Here is a 20,466-nt window from a genome sequence, read left to right as displayed (position 1 = left end):
AGACCAGCCTGGCAACATGGCGAAACCCTGTCCCCATCTCCACTAAAAATACAAAAATTAGCCAGGCGTAGTGGCGGGCACCTGTCATTTCAGCTAATTGGGAGGCTGAGGCAGGAGAATTGCTTGAACCCGGGAGGTAGAGGCTGCAGTGAGCTGAGATCACACCATGGTACTCCAGACTGGGTGACAGAGTGAGACTCCATCTCAAAAAAAAAGAACAACAAGACCTTGAACATTTTGAACGTCTCCCCTTTAGACCATGTTAGCAGGATGAAGAGGACAGAGTAGCTCCCCTGAAAGAGGGGTGGGCCATTCTCAGGAATGTCTTACTGAGGGTCACAGTTGGTGAGGAACTGGACTGGCTTCTAGCTTAGTATGTTTTCCATTAAAGACCAGTGTTTCCACAAATAAATGCAGCCCACAGACCAGTGTGGCTTTACTTGATATTTGGCTTTACTTTATAAAAATACACAACTTAAATACATATGACACTCTGTTTACAAGACATAAACAACTGGTAGATTTAACATTTTCAGTTATTTCAACAGAAAGAAAATATGTAAATTACCTTGTAAGAGTAAAGAGTTCATTTATAGACTCTGCTTTCACAGTTAAGGGGGAAGAATGCCCAGGGGCAATCAATGCAGGAAGCTAACCAACACCGTCCAGCTCTCCAGCAAAACTCATCTCGCCAACAGGGCCTCTATTGCACCGCCTAATATTGCACTGCTCGTTAGACACCATCTCACTTATCCATGTCAGAAGTGTAAGCTTTTGTCTTCTCTAGAAAAGTTTAATGAAAAAAACAATGAACAAACAGTAAAACTGTGTCTTACAATTGTGCTAAATACCAATTATGAGAAGTACGAACCTCTCTTTGCTTTGCAAAGCTTGCAATGAAAGGTGGTTAGCTATATTTTGCAGCTAAGTTCATTTTCAAGTTTTACAAAAACTTTGATTCAGAGTAAGCTTGATGGGGTACAGTGGCAAAGGAGGTGACATTCCCATGCCTAGTGGAATTAGTTGTAAGGGGGCACTGTCACTGTCAAAGGCACCATGCACATGGCTTACAGCTCCACCCTTTCTAACTTTTGGCAAAATCCCTCCCTTCCCCTTGTGATGCTGTCATTGTTCTATGGGGCGCAGCTCCTTTTTTTTTTTTTCTTCTTTTTTTTGGAAACTGATTCAGAGCTTACAGTGGCTGCTTACTTACTCTGGCTATCTTTCAGAAATTTAGCTGCCTTATCTATGGCTCGTTTAACTAACAGTGAATTAGGTACTAGTTTATAGGTATAAAGAAATAGTTACTCAGTTGAGAATTCAGTATATGAGAACATACTAGAGTAAGTTTCCTGAGGTAAATGTATGCCTTAAAGAATGATGTGCAATCTATAGAACTGTAGCATTTTCTCTTGGGTGGCAACACAATGACCCCCAAGTCTGGACTTTTAAATTAACAGGCTAACAAAACTAAGGATACATTGATATAGAGAAATAAAATGACAATGCTGAAGTCAAAGAAATATTGACAGCTGAGATATCAATTCAAAAGGAGGCATGAAGGGGAACAGAGGAACAGAAGGAGCCTGTATTTTAAAGTGCTTAGGTAGGTTAGAAGATGAATTTAAAATGCCTCCAGGGATTTCTAACAAGTTTAAAAAGTGTTACTTCTTGGTGACTCAGATGTTGAAGACATGGCTTTTCTTTAATAATAGCTATTCAAACTTTTTATTCTTTTTTGAAAAACAAGATCCTCTATAAAAACGTTTTAGCCATTGTAATTATTCTGCTAGCTGTTACTCTCACTAATGTATTTTGAAATCCTAACTGGCTGAAGAATTTTTAATAAGGTTGAACTACAAAGCACACATTTGCACCAATAATTTAAATTAATGCATAGATGTCTGTGAAATTTTGCATGAAGTTAGTGCCAAAAAAAAACCTTTCCATTGCAGATCATGCTTTGTTATTTCTTCATATTCTGCCGAAGGATTATAGGAGTCAGAAAAATTCTAGGACCCTGAAGCTTAACTTGCTTATTTTATTCCTTTTACGTAAATGAAGTGGTATATGGCCATTCTTAGCATTAATATGAAGGTTGGAAACTGAGTCCCAAGACCTAAGAATCAAGCTCAGGCTAAATTTCACCAACTCACACATAAGGATATGAGTGGAAGCACTAATGAATTTTCTCTGCTATAATTGCTCATCTGTGCAATACGGTTGAATGAGGTTCCCAATCTATTATGTAATAACAGTGATGAAAACTGGCACCAGCTTTTATACAGGGCCACACATTCAGTGAGTTGTCATGTCAATTTGGGCTGACACTACCATGTATGATCCCTCATTCATATGACTTCTACATTCTGCTGTGAGGGCAGACATGTCTGAGTGCTTTCAGCATGATAAAGGCCTTCCTTAAGCAAAATTTAAGTCCTGAAGAACTCTGGGTTGGAGTTCTGTAGCCTCAGAAGCCAGTTAAAGGCCAGAGGAAAATCTTGCAAGAAATAACATATATCAATCAGTTCATTTATAAAGTTGTTTTGATATTACCAAGATGAAAAGTGCTATGATAAAGCAATGTTCTGGTTTCCTGATGACAAGCTCAGTGCAGCACGAGTACAGGCATACAGTGAAAAGCTGCTGTGTGGAAAATCCACAAGACTGCAGTGGGCTTGGATTGGAAGAGAGTGGTTTTTCTTCTTAAGTGGTAAGGTAGATGCTCTCTGGCAGTCGATATGGGATAGCTTTTTAAAATCCACAGGATAGGAAGATTTTATATAGTTTCAAGCCCCAATTAGTACAGCTAATTGAAAGTATATAAAAATGTTAGTTAATGTGGCTGTAGCTAAAAATATGATGTAACAAGAGTGATGACGTAATGAGTCAAGTGGTGAGACTGGTTCTATAAGCACCGTAAGGAGTGCCAGTCCTAATACGGGAACTTCATCCACCCCTTGTATACCAAGGAGGAGACAGTGGCCAGAGAATGTATTTTGTAAGCTATAGTTTTAAAATACTACTCTTCAGAAATTTGGAGCCCAAACAGGAATTACAGAGATTCCTCCCAATAAAGGCCCTGAGATTTCCCCTGACTGCCACCCAAAGGATCCACACTTGTCTCTGGTCAACCAGGTTCAGGTCAAGGCTTAGAAGAGGTAGGAGGCAGTGGCCAGAAGCCAGGGACTCAAGAGGAGAGAAACGATGGCAGATGTGGGGTTCAGAAAAAACACAAGAGGGGAAGGGGAAGAGGGGAAAAAAGGAAGAAACGACACTGGTGAGGAAGTGCAGAAGAGGCCAGCTTTGCTGAGGAGTGGCCCTGCCTTTCTCACCTGCCTGTGGCAAAGGCTGGCAATAAGACAAGGGCTAAGCCTCACGGGGAGTCTCTCCTACTGCATCAAGCTTGCCCTGAGCTTGGCTGGCCTTTTCCTCTGCCGATGTGCATAATCTTCAAGTGCGACTTGTAAGTATCTTTTTTTTTTTTTTTTTTTTTTTTTTTTTTAAGACACAAGGTGTTACATTGTTGCCCAGGTGGGACTTGAGCTCCTGGGCTCAAGCAATCCTCCTGTCTCAGCCTCCTGAGTAGCTGGGACTACAGACAGATACTACTGCACCTAGCTCCTGCAAGTACTTCTGTCTTGGGGTCTGATTCCTCATTCCCAGGTGCACAATGCTCTCTACTGCTACCAGCAACCATTTCTATGGCAAGGGAAAGGCCTCAGATCCAGGGACAGGATGAGCAGCAGCTAGTGTACCTAGAATTTGTGGCTACCACCACCTTTTCTCTTAGGACTGGCTTGTCTCTCCCCCTGGTGGCTGCAGAAGAGGAACAGAGTGAATATCATAAAGGATTGCTCAATTCAGAACTGTATCACCTCATTTTACAAACTCCCAAAGGGCTGCCAAGAGTCATCATTATAGATCGATGGTTAAAATATCACCTAAGAAACTCATCGTAAAAGCAGCAACTTCTCTGTAAGGTCACATCAAACTTACAGGGATTCTGATGTTGTTTGCTTCCATTTTTGTTATTTTCTTCTCTGATGAGGAATTCAGTAAAAAACAAAAAGTGAAAGGGTCCTCTTGTCCTCTCTTCCCTCCCTCCAGGAACCTCGTGGATTTCCCCAAGTGAAATGCCTAAGGGATACTATAATTACAGAGCTGACGAATGAGAAAAAAATTCAGATTATCTAGAAATATGAAATGAAGTAAGCGACGCTCAGTTCTCTTCACTTCATACAAATGCAGGTCATTTCTCAGTAAAATGTCTATGAAATGGGCACCTGAATTACTGATATACAAATGACAACACATGAATGAAAAGAGCAGTGAGATTCTGGAAAGGAAAACTCCATGTTGGTTATTTCACCTCTAGGGAAAGTCTGTTTGCATTTGAGTCCCACACGTGGCTTTTTTCTCTACTTTCTACTTGATGTTTTTCAGGAGGGCTGTCCGAGCATTCACAACTGCTTTGAAGGCATCTTCACTGCCAGGTGCTACACATTTGTCAGGGTGAAGCAGCACAGCAAGTTTCCGATACGCTTTATTGACTTCATCCCTGGGAAAAGCAGCCAAGATCTATGTTAGTAACAAAGTCAGCCCAACCCACTGCATGTTAGCTGTTTCAATACACATATCTCTTGCAGTGAACAAATCCTAAATTATTACCCTTTCTCAAAGGCAGGATTAAAGGACTAGAAAACAGACAATGAACCAATAAATAATACGTTATAACACAAATTGAAAAAATTATTATTACACAATGCAAAAAGTATGTAAATGCTAACAAAACACTTAGTAAAAGAATAATCAGATGAAAACAGGCAGTACTTGGCACCTCGCAGGCACTCAGCGTATCTTTGCTGATTGAAAGAATAAGGGCTTGGGCATCAGGGAAGGCACCCAGAGTCGCCTTCTGAAAGAAGGGGTTCTGGGAGAGAACCAACAGCGGCCTGGAATGGAGCCCGAACACAGCACAGACAGAAAGCAAAACAACCCCAACACCTGGGCTTGATAAACAATCACAACAGTAGGTGCTTCATGACAAGTGTGTGCTGGGAAAACTGTTTCTCGAAGTTAGGATACAGGAGGTTGTTACATAACCCAGGCATGAGTGAGTACAAGAGTTTAGATTAAGGTATTTGTGGAAGGAAACAAGGGAAGATAAAAGATAAAGAAAGAAATGGCAGAAGTGGATGATGAGCTGAATATCCAGAAGGAGAAGATGAAAGGAAAGGGGCTGAAATGAGCTCTAGGGTCAAGGTCATGAGGAATCTGAGGCCCAAGAAGGTGACACCACTGAGCAAGCAAGGGATGCTGGAAAGGGGTAGCCCAGAATGACCATGAGCTCACTGAGACCAAAGAAGAAACATGACAGAGATAAGTACTATCCGGAGAGGAAAGGAGCAGTAGCTGTGCTTTTCCAATCCGGCAGTTCCCATAAACCAGCGGCGCTCCAGGAGAGAGCTGCAGGCTTCTGAGCGCCTCAAAGAGCCAAAACTGGCTGGGGAGGGGCCTGGATACACCTGTCCCTGTCCCCACTGGTCATCATCATCTGATGTCAGGCCTCCCAGAAGGCTCTAAGTACCCAGCCACTCCCCTGTCAGATTAAGCTCTGTCTCTACCAGATGGTTTTATTTCTCACCTTCCTTTTGTAATTCAGGGTTCCAGTGATCCTATAAGCATGGATACGGCGCTTTATCAAATGCCCTAGCCTTTCTCCTTTATTTTTTATCAGAAGGATTTCTAATGTGGCTCGCCAAATCAGACGGCCTTTGATACCTTGGCTATGATGGAAAGTTTTATGAAATCAGCTTGTAGAGACTGAGGTCATAGCGTCATGTTAACAGTCCTCCAAGTCTTAGGCATACATTCTAGGGCCTTTTCTGCTTTCTGCTCTTAGAGGGGTCCTGAATTTTCTTGTTTTAGCAAGAACCTTGTTCTTTCAGAAGGCTACTCTGGCGGGGGGCCTTCCTGGTGCCCTGCTTGTTGTTTTTCTACATGTATAATTTTGATAATTCGCGAACAAGAATGACATTCTCCCTCTCTGAAGCAATTCGAATTGTCAGAATTTTTATTTGTCCCAAAGACCCCACATCCTTGAGGAAGGTACAGCATCCTCCCTCTTCTCCACGAGGGAGTCCTGGGAAGGGCCCTTCCAGCCACTCTGCCTCCCGAGAGAGGGTGTGCACATGGGGTCAGTAGTTACACCTGGTCCTCTGCACTAAGAGTGCCTTTCAAGATTTGCAGGTAGCAGGAGAAACTCTCAAGATGTAACAATACATCAATTCTGTTGAAGACGAAGATTTTCTTAAAGTTCAAGAACAGTAAACACAGTTAACACTCAACAAATATCAAAACTCTCTGTAACTTAAGAAAAAAAAGTTTTAAGGTTTTTTTCCCAAATGTACTTAGTGCCATACAAAATTAGTTTGCTAGGCCCAGTGGAACAAAGGTAAGAAGCACATGTTTCTATTGGTTAAGGATATGAAACCTATAGGGGCCTGTAAGTTCTGGTAAACTTCAATTAGCCAAAGTGAATATACAAGGAACCAAAAGTTTCTTCTTTCTTAATGAATATTGTTCTCAGTCTACTAACAGGTAGAAAAAGTAATCGTTTCTTAAGTTTAGAGCCAGCATCCCTTGGAGATGACACAGAAGAATTCAGAAAGAGACTATGGAGGTCTAAAAAGAAATTTAAAAGATACGGATATACAGATTCAGTGCAATCTTACTGAAACCTTACTGGCTTATTTATTTATTTATTTTTGTAAATGGAGAAGCTGATCTTAAAATATATATGGAATTACAATAGATCCTTAATAGTCAAACAATCTTGAAAAAGAAAATAGGAAGACACATTTTCCAATTTCAAAACTCACTAAAAATCTACAATAAACCAAACAGTATAGCACTAAAAAAAAAAAGATCCCGATAAACTCTATGCCTTACACATGAGGTCATCTGAATTCCCTGACAGCTTTAGAGCATCCTCAGTACCACCTGGTGAATGAGTGTGCTCAGTAACAGTCTTCCCCTTCCCTTCTCCTCTTTCATTCTGGACCCGAAGATATGCTGTGAGGTCAGAATGGAGAAGAGATGTGTAGTGCTTTGGGTGCTGACGTGGCAATTTCAAGACATACTTTTTTCTTTTGTGAGAATCAAGGTGACGAAGTAGGAAGGGTGAAGTATGTGGGGGGAGTCTGGGTGCAAAATAAGACACACAAATTACAATATGTGTAGTAACGGTGGAATTAGACCATTGAAAGTTACATAACCATAATGAATAATAATTTAATTTTGGTACAGGCAACAAAGAATAGTGATTGAATTTTTTTTCCTGAATAACTCTTTTGACTTAAATAAAATAATTAACATAAATACACACACAGAGGGCTGGGTGCAGTGGTGGCTCACGCCTATAATCCCAGCACTTTGGGAGGCCAAGGCGGTTGGATCACCCGAAGCCAGGAGTTCAAGATCAGCCTGGCCAACATGGCAAAACCCCATCTCTACTAAACATTCAAAAATTAGCCAGGCGTGGTGGCGTGTGCCTGTAATCCCAGCTACTCAGGAGGCTGAGGCAGGAGTATTGCTTCAACCCAGGAGGCAGAGGTTTCAGTGAGCTGAGATCACACCACTGCTCTCCAGCCGGGGTGACAGAGTGAGACTCTGTTTCAAAAATAAAAATAAATTAAAAATAAAATAAACAAACAAATACACACACAGATGAGGAACGTACACACAGATGAGGAATGTGCAGGGCTTTAGACAGTTGAACATATAGTGTTCCAGGGTAAGAACCAATTATACCACCAACTCCTGAGATTCTTGAACATGCTTAATCTCACTGAATCCCAGTTTTCCCACCTACAAAATGAAATGTTTGTACAAGTTGATTGCCAACATGCTTTCCTCCTCTAACATTCTATGATTGAATAATTCTCGTTAGTTTTTTTTTAAAGTTACATTAGCTTCAAGGCTCTTCTTGTTCCACACAGATAAAAGCAGAGCATACCATTTCACGAAGTGTTTATGCACATACATGACACAATTTTCTTTTTTTTTTTTTTTTGAGACGGAGTCTCACTCTGTTGCCCGGGCTGGAGTGCAGTGGCCGGATCTCAGCTCACTGTAAGCTCTGCCTCCTGGGTTTACGCCATTCTCCTGCCTCAGCCTCCCGAGTAGCTGGGACTACAGGCGCCCGCCACCTCGCCCAGCTAGCTTTTTGTATTTTTTAGTAGAGACGGGGTTTCACCGTGTTAGCCAGGATGGTCTCGATCTCCTGACCTCGTGATCCGCCCGTCTCGGCCTCCCAAAGTGCTGGGATTACAGGCTTGAGCCACCGTGCCCGGCATGACACAATTTTCTTACCGGGCAACTGTGCCCTCTATTTTGTCTCTTTGGTATTCAGCTAATTCAGTGAAACAGAGTCATTCTGATATATTTTCATACATCTTCGTATTTCCAGCCAATTGGAAGAAGATGTACTGCACCTATAATTTTGGTGATGGGGTCTTTCTTTATGATAGAAGTCAGCACTGAGAATCCCAGAGCGCTTACCTTGACGCCCCAGGTTTGACTCCCAGCATGTCCCAACTGTCTTTACTATTTCGAATTCTGCGAATGGCATCTGCTTGTTCTTTGGTGAAACTAGCACTGCTATTTGTGGTAGGGCGTTTCCCGCCATTTTCACATAAATCAACTATGGATACATAAAAGGTCTGCAAGAAGAAAACACATCCCAGGGTAGAAATGATTTTGTGAAAATAGGAATTCCTTTTAAACATCAACTTAAAATACTTTTAATATATTCCAGCAACTCTTAGAAGTCATGTATAAAGCAAATACATACTTTGGAAGATTTTTTTTTTATACTATTTAAATATATATATTCATATATTTTAATACGCAAAAAGTGTAAGGAATAAAATTAAAGTGGCTGATAATCCTACTTTCAGATAACCACAATTGAAGTTAAAAAGTAACAGATGAGCTGGGCATGGTGGCTCACGCCTATAATCCCAGCATTTTGGGAGGCCAAGGCGCACGGACTGCTTGAGCTCAGGAGTTTGAGATCAGCCTGGGCAACACGGCAAACCACCGTCTCCACCAAAAAAAAAAAAAAAAAAAAAAAAAAATTGGCCAAGTGTGGTGGTGCACCACCCAAGCAGTAGTCCCAGCTACTTGGATGGTGAGGTGGGAGGATGCTCGAACCCAGGAAGTGAAGGCTGCAGTGAGCCCAGATCATGCCACTGTACTCCAGCCTGGGTGACAGAGCCAGACCCTGTCTCAAAAAACAACCAACCAACCAAAACAAAAGTAATAGATGAACACTGTTAGAAAAATTCAAATAGTAAAGAAAAGTGTAAAATGAAAACTGTGTCTCTCTACTCCTCAAGTTCCTCTCCTGGAGGTAACCATTGTTAATTTTTTTTGAGCATCCTTCTAGAAAAATTTACCGTGAGTATGCCAGTATATACACAGACCCATAATCTTTCAACATGTACTAAAGGAGATCAGATTAAACACATCTTAGCACCTTGTATTTTTTTCCACATAATAATACATCCTGGAATCTTTCTATAGCTACATGTAGAGACTTTCTTTGTTCTTTTAAATGACTGTTCAGTATTGTATGGTGTGGACTGTACCATAATTTGTGTAACCAACTCTCCATTCTTGGACAAGTCAGTTGTTTTTAATTTTTTTGCTACTACAAACAGTGTTTGTGTATACATCTCTGTACACTTGTGGGGATACTGCTTTAGGATAAATTCCTAAAAGCAGAACTGTTGAGCCGGAGTATATGCACATTTTAATTTTTGAGTCTGACAACCGTTGTCCAAAAAAAGCTGTACCAGTTTACATTCCATCACTGTGTGTGTGAGAGAGAGTGCCTATTTCTCCATACCCTCATTAACACTGTCCATTATCAAACATCTTAATTTTTGCTAATCTGATATATATGTAATATAGTTTGATTTGCATTTGTTTAATTGTAAGTGAAAGTGGGTATCTTTCCAAATGCTTATGGCCTTTTCTTTTTCTGCAAACTTTATATTCTTTGCCCATTTTTACAATTTTGTGTTTTCTTTTTTTTAAGACAGGGTCTCTCTATGTTGGTCAGGCTGGTCTCAAACTCCTGAGCTCAAGTGATCCTGTCTCAGCCTCCTGAGCAGCTGGGATTACAGGTATGCACCACTGCACCTGGCTACACTTTTCTGATTTTTTTTAAAGTGAAAGCTTTTTTGACTCTGCTCCTGTTTCATGTTCTGTGCACACTGTAATTATTACTGAACAATACTCATTTACCACACTACAGCTACTTTTAAATGGACATATCTCCTCTACTAATTTCTTTAAAAATCTTTTCCTCTTCTTTTTTGGATTCTTCTATAGTTCTTGTTATCTTCTAAAATTTTTAGCTTTCTTTCAGACTCTTCTTTCTTACCTCTAGTATTAGCCAATCAACCTGGTAACCTAACAAGAAGCCTTGACGTCTGAAAAGGGGTGTCAAAGGAATACCACTAGAGACCAAGACACAAGACGTATTAGCTTGGCTTTAGTCTATCTTAATATTGCTCTCTCTGTTAACAGTATCAACCAGATAAAACCAAGTTACTTCCTGACATAAAATGTCTATTAAGTAGATAGGAAATAAAGAAAATATTTAATAAGTTGAACCAACAGGAAAGCACTACTTTTAAGTACTTACTTATAGAATACTGTAATTATTCTCTTCTTGTCTTTTTTTTTTTTTTTTTAACAGACTAATTTATCCATTAGTTCTATCCAAGATGTAGCTAAAAAGATACAAGTCACATAAAAGGGATCACAGTTCACGGATATTTGCTAGCTGTGTGTCAGTAAGATTGGTCTTCTAGCCTATGAGTTAGCCTGAAATATGAGTATTCATAGATTTCTGAAGGCACAAGGATTCATTCATCACACACATGGTTATAGAAGACAAGCCATGGTGTGGGCTACAGAATACTAGGATTGAGACCAAAGCCTGTTGAAATTTCACGTCTGAGTTCCAGCTATGACAGAGTAATGAATACTGGACTAGACCTCCTGCCATCAACTACTATTGAACTGGAAAAAAAACTGTTGGTAGTAGACAACAGCAAGTACAAGACCATTCCCTGAGAGATAAGCCCCACAATCACCTGGTTGTCTACTTGGAGTCCATTTCCTGACCACGTCACAGAGAGCTGGAGTCTGAGCAGACACAAGTCTCATTGAGCTGAGGAGGTGGCTAGAATCTGCAAAGCAGGCCATTGGAGAGAAGAGAGCTGTGCAGAGCTGGGCACCAAGTCCATATGGGGGTCTCTCATGAGTCTGTGGCCAAAGGCTGGGCTATAATATGCACAGGGTGAGATCACTCAAGGCTTACCAGGTAACAGCTGCTATGGGGTTGAGAACAAAACCAATATCCTGAGTTCTAGTGGTGCTACAGAAAGAGCTATCCTGGGAACAGTATGGTTTAGCCTTGTCAGAGTGGAGATATTGCCTTAACCCCTTATTAATTGCCCTACCACCTATTGAGGCACCACAGAAAGGCTGTGCCCTAAAAATTATAGACTCATCCTAACAAAACCTAAAACCAAGAGCTGACAAGATCTGCAAAAGAGACAGAATTTGGAAGCTGAGTCCTGCCAAATTAGAAGGGCTTGGGAAACACTTTGAGCTTTCTTCAAATCCTTGCTATTAAGGCAAAAAACAAACAAACAAAAACAAACAAACAAAAAAAAAACACCAAGTCAACACAAGTTCATTGTAATTTGCCAATAATTAAAGTGCCTCCTGAGGAATCAAAAATCAACACTAAACAGTCTTCAATCAAGAATCAACAGTCTTCTGAGGAAGACAAAAGAATCTAAAGTCTCTACAATGTGTTATCCACAATGTCTGGTGTTCAATCAAAAACCACTATTCATACAAAGAAACATGAAAATGTGATCCATAGTCAGGAAAAAAAAGTAGTAAATAGAAACTGAACCCAAGATGGTTCAAATGTTGGACTTCGCAGACAAAGACTGTAAAACAGCTATTATAAATATTTCAAAGAGGTAAAGAAAAATACATACAAAGAAGTAAAGGAAAATATACTCTTAATGAGTGGGCAGACAATCTAATAGAGAACTGAGAACTATACTGGGAACCAAATGCAAATTCTAGAGCTGAAAACTTCCCTCAGTGAATTTAACAGTAGATTGTCAGTGGTGAAGTAAAATCAACAGAGACTATGCAATCTGAAAAATGCAGAAAAAAATAGATTAAAAATAAATATAGCCTCAGGGACTCTGGGACAAAATCAAATGGTCTAATATACATGTAATTGGAGGCCAAGAAGGTAAAGAGAGCCAGAATGTGGCCAAAAAAAAAATCTGAAGAAATAATAGTAAAACAAAAACAAAACAAAAAACTTCCCATATTTGATGAAAAACACCTACCTACCAATCTTAGAAACTCAGTAAATCCCAAATAGAATAAAAATGAAGAGAATCACATCTTGGCACATCATATTCTAACTGCTGAAAAACCAAAGAAAAGAGAAACTCTTGAAAGCAGCCAGGGAGAAAAAAGGGCACATTAGGCACAGAGATTAATAAGAGTCAGAATGAGTGCTAACATCTCATGAAACACAATGAAGCCAGAAGAGAATGGACCAGCATCTTTAAAGTGCTGAAAAAAATTTCATTTCTAACAATTATGTCCCTTGGACAAATCACTTTACTACCCTTAGATGCTCTCATATATGAAATGATAACAATACCTGCCATACATTGTTGTTATAAGTCTCCATGTGATGAAATGTATAACTTCTCCAGAATGGTAAAGTACTAGTCAAATGGTTAGGTATCGTTATTATACACATACAGGCACAAACTCACATTGCTCCATGTACTCAAAAGAATAGAAAGCATGGCAAACCAGCATCAACTTTATTTCATTTTGAAATAGAAAATACTTTTGCTTAATTCAGCCTGTCAGCCAAGGAAGAGATCTGTCTTCTAGTAGGAGGAGTGACATCTTGTGAGAAGGAAATTCAGCATAAAAGATTAAGTACAATCCCACTCAACAATTAAGAACAACTCTTTATAGTGTAACTGTATTATTTGAAATGCTAAAAATTCCCAAAATATCAGATATATTCATAAGAAGAAAAATACATTATTCATGCTACCACTTACCTCCAAATGTATCTATAATTAAGGGCTGACTTTATAAGTTACTGTTTTAAATAGCCTATTTCCCTTAAAATTACTCAAGATGAGTAGGTTTTTTTAAAGTGGCCATCTATTCAGGTTGCAATGTGAGCATCTCCCTCTATTTCCTGCTTGATTGGCAAGGCCTTATTTTTGTGTGACTGGCTGGAGTCTATACTGAGAGTCTCCTATTCTCTAACTGTACCCCTGTGGGCTACAATATAGGATTATACGAGCTGTGGCAAGGCAATTTTGCCACAGTAATGCTTCTATTTGATTATGCATATAAATGTAATACCATTAGCCAAAGGTGGCTTTGAAGAAAATCTCTGTCCTGCTTAAGCAGTGTATAATAACTGTTGTTAAACTTGACGATCTTCAGGATCACCTGGAGAGTTTTTTCAAAATATAGCTTCCTGGGCTCCACTGCAACATAAGCTTCCAGTAGGTCTGGAGCCCAGAAGTATGTATTTTGAAGAATTTCCTCAGGTAATTCTGATGATCAGCTAAGTTTCATCTAAAATAGACAGCAGGCAGATCACTCATTCTCATTCTCTCTTCCTTTCTCTCCCCCTTTCTCTATTTCTATCTCACTAGATTCTTTGAAAAGAAAGAGCTTATTCTAATGAGAAATTCCTATTACTTTTTTGCTTCCTATAATTTAAACTAAAAATTGGCACAGTGGCCTTGACACAAACCTTAAAACGACAAAATGCTAGCTTACCTGGAACATCTCATTAATGCCTTCTCCAGTTTGTGCTGAAGTTTCAAAGTACAGGAACCCTTTGCTTTCAGCCCAAAGACGTCCTTCACTTTCATCTACACAGCGGTGTTTGGTACAATCAATCTGAAATAGAAGGGGTCGGGGGGCAGAGAGAAGATTACAACCTTGTCCTACTAGAATGGACCCAGTGAGGGTCTTTGTCAATCCTTTACTAAGGCAAAGCTATTCTTAGTAAACATCTGCACTAGTATGTAAAATTACCAGGACCAAAGGGACACAAACAAAACCTAATATTGAATGTAGACTGATATTCTATGGCAATAGGACGAGTGCCTGTTGCTGTAATGTCCCACCTGATCCCTTGGGAAAACAGCTGTTACTCAGTTCTGTGAAAGTTGGTTTCATGATATCTGCCATACCCTTGGGGCCACAGTCTGCTTTTCATACCTTTCCATAGTCCACATCACCTAATTAATGCCCCTACTCCAGTCGGGTCAGAGTGTAATTATTAGGACCCATTGCTCCCGCTCAGTCACAAACATCCTTCCCCAAGTATGGCACCAGGAAAAAAAAAAAAGTATACAAATCTTGATGTAGCAGGTTTTAGGTTGCTGTGCTGTTTTCTTTTTGTCTTAGGGACGTTATGTTTTGAAAGGTTATTGATTCCCATATTATACAATAAGGAATTTTTCTTTTCTTTTTGTTTCCCAACACTCAAAGCTCCACTCTTCCCCTAGAAACCTGAACACACCATTTCCAGAGGGGTTACCTTGTTGGCACAAACTACAAATATAATATTTTCCATGTTTCCATGAGGTCCAAGCTCTTGCTTCATTTCTGCCAGCCACGCATCAAGGGCGTCAAAGGAGTCTTTCTGCCCAACATCATAGACAAGTATCACACCCTGTGTGTCCTTATAAAACTCATTTCGAACCTTCAAATAAAAGGACAGATACACAAAACGTAGTTTTTGTGATGTTATAAGAATATATCTCATAGTCATTAACCTGGCAAAGTGTGTTCTCTTGTGTATTCTTAGTGTTTGCTATTGCATCTGTTTCTACTGGTCTTCAGAGGATTTTTTATAGAATCAAAGTAATGTCATTCTAAAAATGTATTAGTATAGAAAGGACCTACAATGGAAAACAATAGCCTCCTGCCCCACCCCATCCCACCTCCAGTTCCACTCCCTAGAGGAAATCAGTCTTTAATTATTAGTAGACCTTAAAAGAACACCAATTATATAAAGTTCTTCTTAGGAAGAATTAGGAGGGTGAGTGAGCAATTCAAAAGAACTTAAGGCAAAAATGACACAAGTGTCAGCAATGGGTACAGCCATTTATAAATCATATCCCAAAGCTGGCTTCCCCCAGGGTGCTAGACAGAGCTTTCCTGACTCTCGGGTCTGCACACCAACTTTAGAACTCCAAACTCAGAGCCTCAGTGTAATACAATGGAAAAGAGCACAGGCTCTGGAGTCAGACAGATCTGGGTTCACACTTACTTACTAGTTGTGTGATCTTGGGCAAGTCACTTAACCTCTCTGCGTCTCAGTTTCCTCATCTGTAAAATGGGGATAATACTACTTACTTCACAGGGTTATTATGAAGGTTAAATGAGATAATGCAGGCAAAGTACTTAGCATGGTGCCTGAAAAACAATGTCTATTTAACACCCTCCCCTTCCTTCCTTGCATCCATTCTCTGAGCTTCATTCCAAATCCGGGAAGAAGCAGCATGAAGTATGGGCATACTCAAACATTAGGGCCAGAGAGAGGTTAAGTGGGTGAGGAGCAGCATTGACAGACAGGGTTTCCGGGACAAAGTTCCAGAAAGAACCCTGACAGAGGCCATATATTATACGTTCTTTTCACAGAATTCCCAAATGTACTCAGACCCACACAGGCTATGTAGTATAAGAAATGAAAACATGTTATACATATCAGGTAGGGTTTCTGGGCATAGGCAGGTATCTGCACCAAGGATATTAAGTGCTCCTATTTGTTTACAGAAAACTAAGAAGCTATCCCCTAAAGTTAAAACCAACAAAATCAGAAAGAACTGAAGATGACTAAGCCACCAGTCCCCTTCCTCAGTACTCATGGTCTTTGGCCCTTCTACAGTAGTAACAATGGGCTCTCTCTTCTTTCCTAAAACTCTCGCTGCCTTGGCTCCCATACATCACATTCCCTAGGCTCTTAAATTCTCTTTCACCAACTCCTCTTCTCTCTATTGCTCCCATTCCAGCTTACCACCAAAATCCCCCAAATCCTGTCCTGTGCCCTCTTCCTGTCTTTTTGAATCCTTCCTCCCAATCAGCAACATCAACCACTTGTACAGTTTCAACTGTGAGAATCTCCAAGATGAGCCCTCTCCTCTGAGGTGCCAGACTTCCATTTCTAATTAGCACCAGATTCTTCCAGCTGAATGTCCTGTTGGAATCTCAAATTCAATATGCACACAGGAAACCCTTCAACTTCTTCCTTCTTAAACTATTCTCCAAAGTTCCAACTTTCTCAAACAATGTTAAAAGTTTCTGATCAGTCCTCCACCAACCTTCCGAGTCTTATCCTCCCACTATCCCCGACCTTCAAAGTGGGTAATCTCTCGTTCCCCAAACCTGCCCCATGCCTTTCTAATTCCATCTGGAAACAGACACCTCTTTATCTTTAATTGTTCAAGCCCTGGCTATAATGCTGTATCTCTCATGCAGCTTTCTCTGTCCCATTCCTCACCATCCAGCCCCCTACTCCTGCAAAACAGAATGTAATCTCTACGTCCCCTGGAGTACCATATGGTTTTGTACTCCTAATAGTGCTATTACTTCCTGCCCAGTTTTACAGTTAGTAGCATATCCAGCTGTCTTCCCTCCTACACTAGAAGAAATGTGAAGACATGCATCTTCATGTATACAGCCTTGTGTCACCCACAGGGCCTAGCAGAGACACGCACACCTCACTTTATTGCACCTATGTAAGGCACACAGGCACACCTCACTTTATTGCATGGTATGTATATATTGTGTTTTTCACAAAGTGAAGATTTGTGGCAACCCCAAGTCAAGCAAGTCTATCGGTGCCATTTTTCCACAGTGTGTGTTCATTTTATGTGTGTGTCACATTTTGGTAACACTTATAATATTTCAAATTTCATCATTATATCTGTTATGATGATCTGTGATCAGTGATATCTGTTACTATTTTAAGTGTTTTGGGGTACCATGAACATATAAGATCATTTAAGACAGCAAACTTAATAAATGTTGTATATATTCTGACTGTTCCACCAAATGGCTGTTGCCCCATCTCTCTTCCACTCCTTGGGCCTTCCTATTCCATGAGACAAAACAATATTGAAAGTAGGTTAATTAATAACAATACAATGGCCCCTAAGTGTTCAAGTAAAAGGAAGAGTCACATATCTCTCATTTTAAATCAAAATCTTGAAATGATTAAGCTTAGTGAGGAAGGCATTTCGAAAACTGGCCCAAAGCTGGGCCTTTTGTACCAAATTAAAAGTGCTACTCTTGTAAACACATGAATGATAAGAAAGTGAGACAGCATATTGCTGACATGGAGAAAGCGTTAGTGGTCTGGATAGAAGTCCAAACCAGCCTCAACCTTCTCTTAAGCCAAAACCTAATGCACAACAAGTCTGTAACTCTCTTCATTTCCATGAAGGCTGAGAGAGATGAGGAAGCTGCAGAGGAAAAGTTGGAAGCTAGCAGTGGTTGGTTCGTGAGGTTTAAGGAAAAAAGCCATCTCCGCAACATAAAAGGGCAACATGAAGCAGCATATGTTGATATAGTGCTGCAAATTATTCAAAATATCTAGCTAAGATCATTGATGAAGGTGGCTAATCTAAGCAATAGATTTTCAATGTAGATGAAACAGCCTTGGAATAGATAGATCTAATGGAAGAAGATGATATCTAAGACTTTCAAGGCTAGAAAGGAAAAGTCAATGCCTGGCTTCAAAAGCTTCAAAGGACAGGCTGACTCTCTTGTTACAGGCTAACAGAGCTATTAGGGGCTAAATGAGCTGATGCTCATTTGCCATAACGAAAATCCTAGGGCCCTTAAGAATTATGCTAAATCTGCTCTGCCCGTGCTCTATAAATGGAACAGCAAGGTCTGGATGACAGCACATCTGTTTAAGCACAGTTTACTGAATATTTTAAGCCCACTATTGAGACCTACTACTCAGAAAAAAAGATTCCTTTCAAAATATTACTGCTCATTCACAATGCACTTAGTTACCCAAGAGCTCTGATGGAGATGTACAAGGAGATTAAAGCTGTTTTTATTATGCCTGCTAACACAACATCCATTCTGCAATCCATGGATCAAGGAATAATTTTGACTTTGAAGTCTTACTGTTTAAGAAATACATTTTGCAAGGCTATAGCTTCCATAGTGATTCAATTTGCATGGCAAAGCAAATTGAAAACCTTTTGGAAAGCATTCACCATGCTAGATACCATTAAGAACATCCGTGATTCAGGGGAGAGGTCAAAGTATCAACCTTAACAAGAGTTTGGAAGTTGGATCCAACCCTTGCAGATAACTTTGGAGGAGTTCAAGACATCAGTGGAGGAAGTAACTGCAGATGTGGTGGAAACAGGAAGAAAACTAGAATTAGAAACAGGGCCTGAAGATGTGACTGTATTACTGCAGTCTCACAGTAAAAAATAAATAAGGAATTGCTACATATCAATGAGCAAAGAAAGTGGTTTCTTGAGATGGAATCTACTCCTAGTGAAGATGCTATGAACATTGTTGAAATGACAACCAAGAATTTAGAATATTACATAAACTTAGTTGATAAAGCAGCAGCAGAGTTTAACTGAATTGACTCCAATTTTGAATGAAGTTCTAATGTGGGTGAAAATGCTGTCAAATACCATTGCATGGTACAGAGAAATCTTTCATGAAAGGAAGAGTCAATCAATGTGGCAAACTTTATTGTTGTCTTATTTTAAGAAACTGCCACATCAACCACCACCCTGATCAGTCAGCAGCCATCATCACAGAGGCAGCCTCTGATCACAATGGAATCAAACTAGAAATCAGTAACAGAAGGATAACAGGAAAATCTCCTAACACTTGGAAACTAAACACCACACTTTTTTTCTTTTGTTTTTGTATGTGTGTATGTGTTTTTTTTTTTGAGACGGAGTTTCGCTCTTTTTGCCCAGGCTGGAGTGCAATGGTGTGATCTCGGCTCACCGCAACCTCCGCCTCCCAGATTCAAGCGATTCTCTTGCCTCAGCCTCCCGAGTAACTGGGATTACAGGCATGTGCCACCATGCCTAGCTAATTTTGTATTTTCAGTAGAGATGGGGTTTCTCCATGTTGGTCAGGCTGGTCTTGAACTCCCGACCTCAGGTGATCCACCCGCCTCAGCCTCCCAAAGTGCTGGGATTACAGGCGTGAGCCACCGCGCCCAGCATTTTTTTGTGTTTTTTTTGTTTTTGAATAACACACTTTCTTTTTCAAAATGGAGTTTCACTCTTTCACCCAGGCTGGAGTGAAGTGGCGCGATTTTGGATCCCTGTAACCTCCGCCTGTTCAAGTGATTCTCCTGCCTCAGCCTCCTGAGAAGCTGGGATTACAGGGATGCACCACCACGCCCGGCTCATGTTTGTATTTTTAATAGAGACAGGGTTTCGCCATGTTGGCCAGGCTGGTCTCGAATTCCTGACCTCAGGTAATCTACACTTCTTGGCCTCCCAAAGTGCTGGGATTACAGGCATGAGCTACTGTGCCCGGCCTGAATAACACACTTCTAAATAACTCATGCGTCAAACACAAAGTCTCAAGGGAAATTAAAGAAATACATTGAACTGAATGAAAATGAAAATACAACATCTCAGAATTTGTGGGACACAAAGCTGTGCTGAGAGGGAAATATGTAGCATTAAATGAATTTATTAAAAAAGGAAAAAGTCTCAAATCAATAATCTAAGATCCCACCTCAAGAATCTAAAACAAAAAGAGCAAAATAAGCTTAAAGCAAGCAGAGAGAAGGAAATGATGAAGATAAGGGCAGAAGTGAAACAGCCAAACCAGAAAAGAGCAAAAAACCTCCTTAGGAAAAATGACAAAGCCCAAGGAAGGAAAAACAAAAGAGAATGGTCATGAGATTCATGTGGGGATTACTTAGAGCCGGCAAGCAGATGAAAATAAACCAAGTGGTTGCTTTAGTTTCTTCTCTGGAAAGAATGCAGATGACTAGGCATGAATAGGAACGATCACTCCAGTACTCTGCTGTCAAAGAAGTCACATCACTGAATTCTTAAGTCCAAGCATAAATGTAATTTTTTTTTTTCACATTTTAGGCTAAAGTATGAGGTAAAAAGCAAAAGTCCTCTGAAAGTCAAAATGTCTTATCGAAATGTTTGAAATATTAGCAATGAAATTTCCTACCACTATTTAACAGGATAACCTAAAAGATCAACAGGTGTCTATTAACTTAAGGCTCTGAAGGCAAGCCACGATCAAGCTAAAATTATGCAATTTTACACA

The 20,466-nt window shown here is 40.1% G+C and overlaps 1 protein-coding gene across 6 annotated transcripts in view; it reads right to left on the bottom strand.

Moving 5' to 3' along the window:
- Window positions 1-431: 431 nt before the first annotated feature.
- The window catches only part of DNAJC27 (DnaJ heat shock protein family (Hsp40) member C27), a 29,768-nt gene continuing 9,733 nt past the window's right edge, over window positions 432-20,466 (bottom strand). Inside the window, exons 4-8 of one of the 6 annotated variants that reach the window (XR_010580548.1) lie at window positions 14,711-14,875; window positions 13,942-14,064; window positions 8,566-8,726; window positions 4,373-4,561; window positions 432-783 (exon numbers count right to left, since the gene is read on the bottom strand). Coding sequence is in view for 4 of the 6 variants with exons in the window: in XM_065527342.2 (XP_065383414.1) it covers window positions 6,944-7,205; window positions 8,566-8,726; window positions 13,942-14,064; window positions 14,711-14,875 (711 nt within the window). In the remaining 2 variants the exon portion in view is untranslated. Of the gene's footprint in view, window positions 4,562-6,838; window positions 7,206-8,565; window positions 8,727-11,174; window positions 11,365-13,941; window positions 14,065-14,710; window positions 14,876-20,466 lie in introns of those variants that run through there. The other 5 variants (XR_012422599.1, XM_005576409.4, XM_074012210.1 and 2 more) reach the window with 5 other exon arrangements.

This window comes from Macaca fascicularis, chromosome 13, assembly GCF_037993035.2.
Source record: "Macaca fascicularis isolate 582-1 chromosome 13, T2T-MFA8v1.1".
In the NCBI taxonomy this organism is placed as follows: Eukaryota; Metazoa; Chordata; class Mammalia; order Primates; family Cercopithecidae; genus Macaca; species Macaca fascicularis.
Note: the sequence above shows the minus strand (reverse complement) of the source record. Positions and strands in the feature narration are given on the sequence as shown.